Source organism: Penaeus chinensis, chromosome 6 (genome assembly GCF_019202785.1).
Source record: "Penaeus chinensis breed Huanghai No. 1 chromosome 6, ASM1920278v2, whole genome shotgun sequence".
Taxonomy (NCBI): domain Eukaryota; kingdom Metazoa; phylum Arthropoda; class Malacostraca; order Decapoda; family Penaeidae; genus Penaeus; species Penaeus chinensis.
This window is the reverse complement of record NC_061824.1, coordinates 15,970,093-15,972,592: the sequence shown is the minus strand read 5'-3', so window position 1 is coordinate 15,972,592 and position 2,500 is coordinate 15,970,093. Positions and strand designations below refer to the sequence as shown.

The 2,500-nt window shown below is 37.2% G+C and overlaps 2 protein-coding genes across 4 annotated transcripts in view; one reads left to right on the top strand and one right to left on the bottom strand.

Moving 5' to 3' along the window:
• LOC125026474 (methylosome protein 50-like) overlaps positions 1 to 343 on the bottom strand; it is a 13,567-nt gene extending 13,224 nt beyond the window's left edge. For both annotated transcript variants that reach the window (XM_047614946.1, XM_047614947.1), the window contains exon 1: positions 76 to 343. In XM_047614946.1, coding sequence (XP_047470902.1) covers positions 76 to 147 — 72 coding nt within the window. In that variant the 5' untranslated portion in view covers positions 148 to 343. The remainder of the gene's footprint in view (positions 1 to 75) is intronic.
• Positions 344 to 665: 322 nt separating this feature from the next.
• The window catches only part of LOC125026338 (histone-lysine N-methyltransferase SETD1-like), a 22,633-nt gene continuing 20,798 nt past the window's right edge, over positions 666 to 2,500 (top strand). Inside the window, exon 1 of one of the 2 annotated variants that reach the window (XM_047614711.1) lies at positions 666 to 861. The gene's annotated coding sequence lies outside the window, so the exon portion shown is untranslated. The remainder of the gene's footprint in view (positions 862 to 2,500) is intronic. The other variant, XM_047614712.1, reaches the window with a different exon arrangement.

Below are 2,500 nucleotides of genomic sequence, written 5' to 3'. Positions count from 1 at the left end.
CATTTACAATTATCTCTAATGGATTGACTGAGATGCTTTACACAGAACAGACCAACACAACATAAAAAGTTATACCATCTCTTCCCCTTGCTCTGGGGAGTTTACATCCATGTCGCCATCTTCTCGCTCCGTTGAATTGTCCATCATGGAAAAACAAGATACCTAATACTCCTTCTGTTCTGTATCTATATTCTTTTTCACAACCTTCTGTTCTAGAATAATGAGACAATCCAATTCCTTCAATATGTGTTAGCAGCTTTTCATTGAACACGTGGTTCGTTCGGCGACTGAAGGCCGTCTGCTTGAATTCGTTTATCCTCCACCTCGACCTCCCCTTCATGACGTCATCGGTCGGCGGCAGCCACCCCTACGAGTTGTGATTGGTAGAATGCTCTACAGACTACCAATCAGAACGCAAGATAACTTCCTGACGTCATAACTGGGTACTTATCCGAAAGCTGCATTCTGAATGGTCAGTGGATAAGCGATTAACCAATCAGAACGCTTCTATACTTAGTGACATCATAACTGGATAGTAATCTCAAAGTCGCATTCTAATTGGCCAACTGGGACGCGGACAACCAATCAGAATGTGCCTTTAGGGTTTGTATACATTTTGCTTCCCCTTTTCGTCTTAAAAAAAGATCCATTTGTTGTGTTAATATTTACCTCCCTTATAGTATTTTTCCAAAACGCATAAAAATCGACGAGGAGAAGAGAGGGGAAGATCCGTGCGAAAGGAAAACGGAAAAATTAATATTAGTTTTAGGGTCCTGAACCAAGCTTGTTGTGCGGAGGGACCGAGTATGATGATGGCGAACAACTCGCTCTATGTTACACTGTGAACACTCGAGAACCAAGGTAGGAAGCTGTATTTCTTGTGTGGGCTTCCCATAGCGCAAGGGGAAGGGGGCAGAGGGGAAAGGGAACGGAAGAGGCTCGAAATAGGCGGAAAAATCCAAAAGCCCAAGTGGTTTGAACTCCGTCGAGGCATTTTAGTTTTGTCAAATTCTATTGATGTTGGCCTGGCAATTGACCTGGCCTCTCGTGCAGGCTTAGAGGTCAGACTATGTGATTCTCTGGGGGAGGTAGACTTGACAGCAAGACGTCAGGGACCAAAAGTGGACAGAGAAAGGCAGACAGGGATGCGAGGTCGCCACACAGGTCCTCGGTGGTTTGCAAAGGAGGTTTTCCTTCTCAATTTATATTGTTGTCACTAATGAAACAAAAAATGCAATGCATGGAGTATGTTCTGGAGTTTACATGCTACTTGTTATTTGAAATTGGCAATATTTTTCCTGTCTTGTGTTGTTGATGCATGTCTGTATTCCTGTTAAGGACTTTCTTCAAATGTTTTTGTTTACATGTCCAGTAAACATGATCACTAGTTGTTTCAGATGTTTATATATCATATCATTGGGTTTGACACATTGATAGAGGCCTGCTATACACCAGTATGTGTTTGTAGCTTTTCTGTCATTTAAAATAAACCAAAATTTAAAGTTAGAAAAAAAATCAAGATTTTGAAATTAGCATTTTGATCCATGAGTGTTATTTTAATGAGATATGCTCCTTAAGTTTCAGATTTATGATATTTACTTTTTATACCCGGAGTAAAATACACCTTCTTAGATTTGTAATTGTTAAACCATTTTAGTTGTTATGTATTACTCAACAAGTGGAATATTTAATTTCCTGAGGTGACATATTAGTATAGTATTTATATTTGCCTTATTAATACTTGTTGTATGATCTGCATAAATAATACATTCAATTAATGTATAACATAAGTTTTTGGAATTTTATAGGTAGGAGCATGAACATAGCTTAATGAGCTGAAGGTTCAATAATAATCCTATGTCTAATATCATGATGACAAGTTACTGATTAGTAAATAAAGATATACTTCTGTCCAAAGGAGATGGTGGGGATGATTGGGGAATGAGTCACTATCATGTAAATTTGTAAATTCTTAAGTGTCTTCATATTTCAGGTAAATGATAAAGGACAATAAAGTACCTCTTAGGAAACATGATATGTTTCAGAATAAACAGGTTATCAGAGAAGAGTGAATTCATATCTGGTCTTCTTACCAACTCTGGAACTTAATAACCCTCAGGTCACTGTCTCATGCAAGCAATACTGAAAAGAAGGGATTTTTTTTTTGTTATATTTAAAAAACATCTTAAAGTGGAATTTCAACTAGTTACTGATTGCCAGATAAAGTCCTACTAAAGAAAACATGCCAGTCAACCTATATCTGAATCTATGCTAATACAAATGTTGTGGGCAGCATGTCATTGTTGTACTGCAGCTGTCACATCTGAAAAACCACATTTTTGACAAGATTTTTTCTTCCTTTCTCTTTCTTTCTTTCTTTCTTTCTCTTTTTCTTTCAGGTGATCAAAGAAGCCATTGATACTTCATTATGTTAATATTAAAATGTGTGGAGATTATCAGCTATCAGTAACAAAATATTTTTTAAAAAGTTAGCAAACCT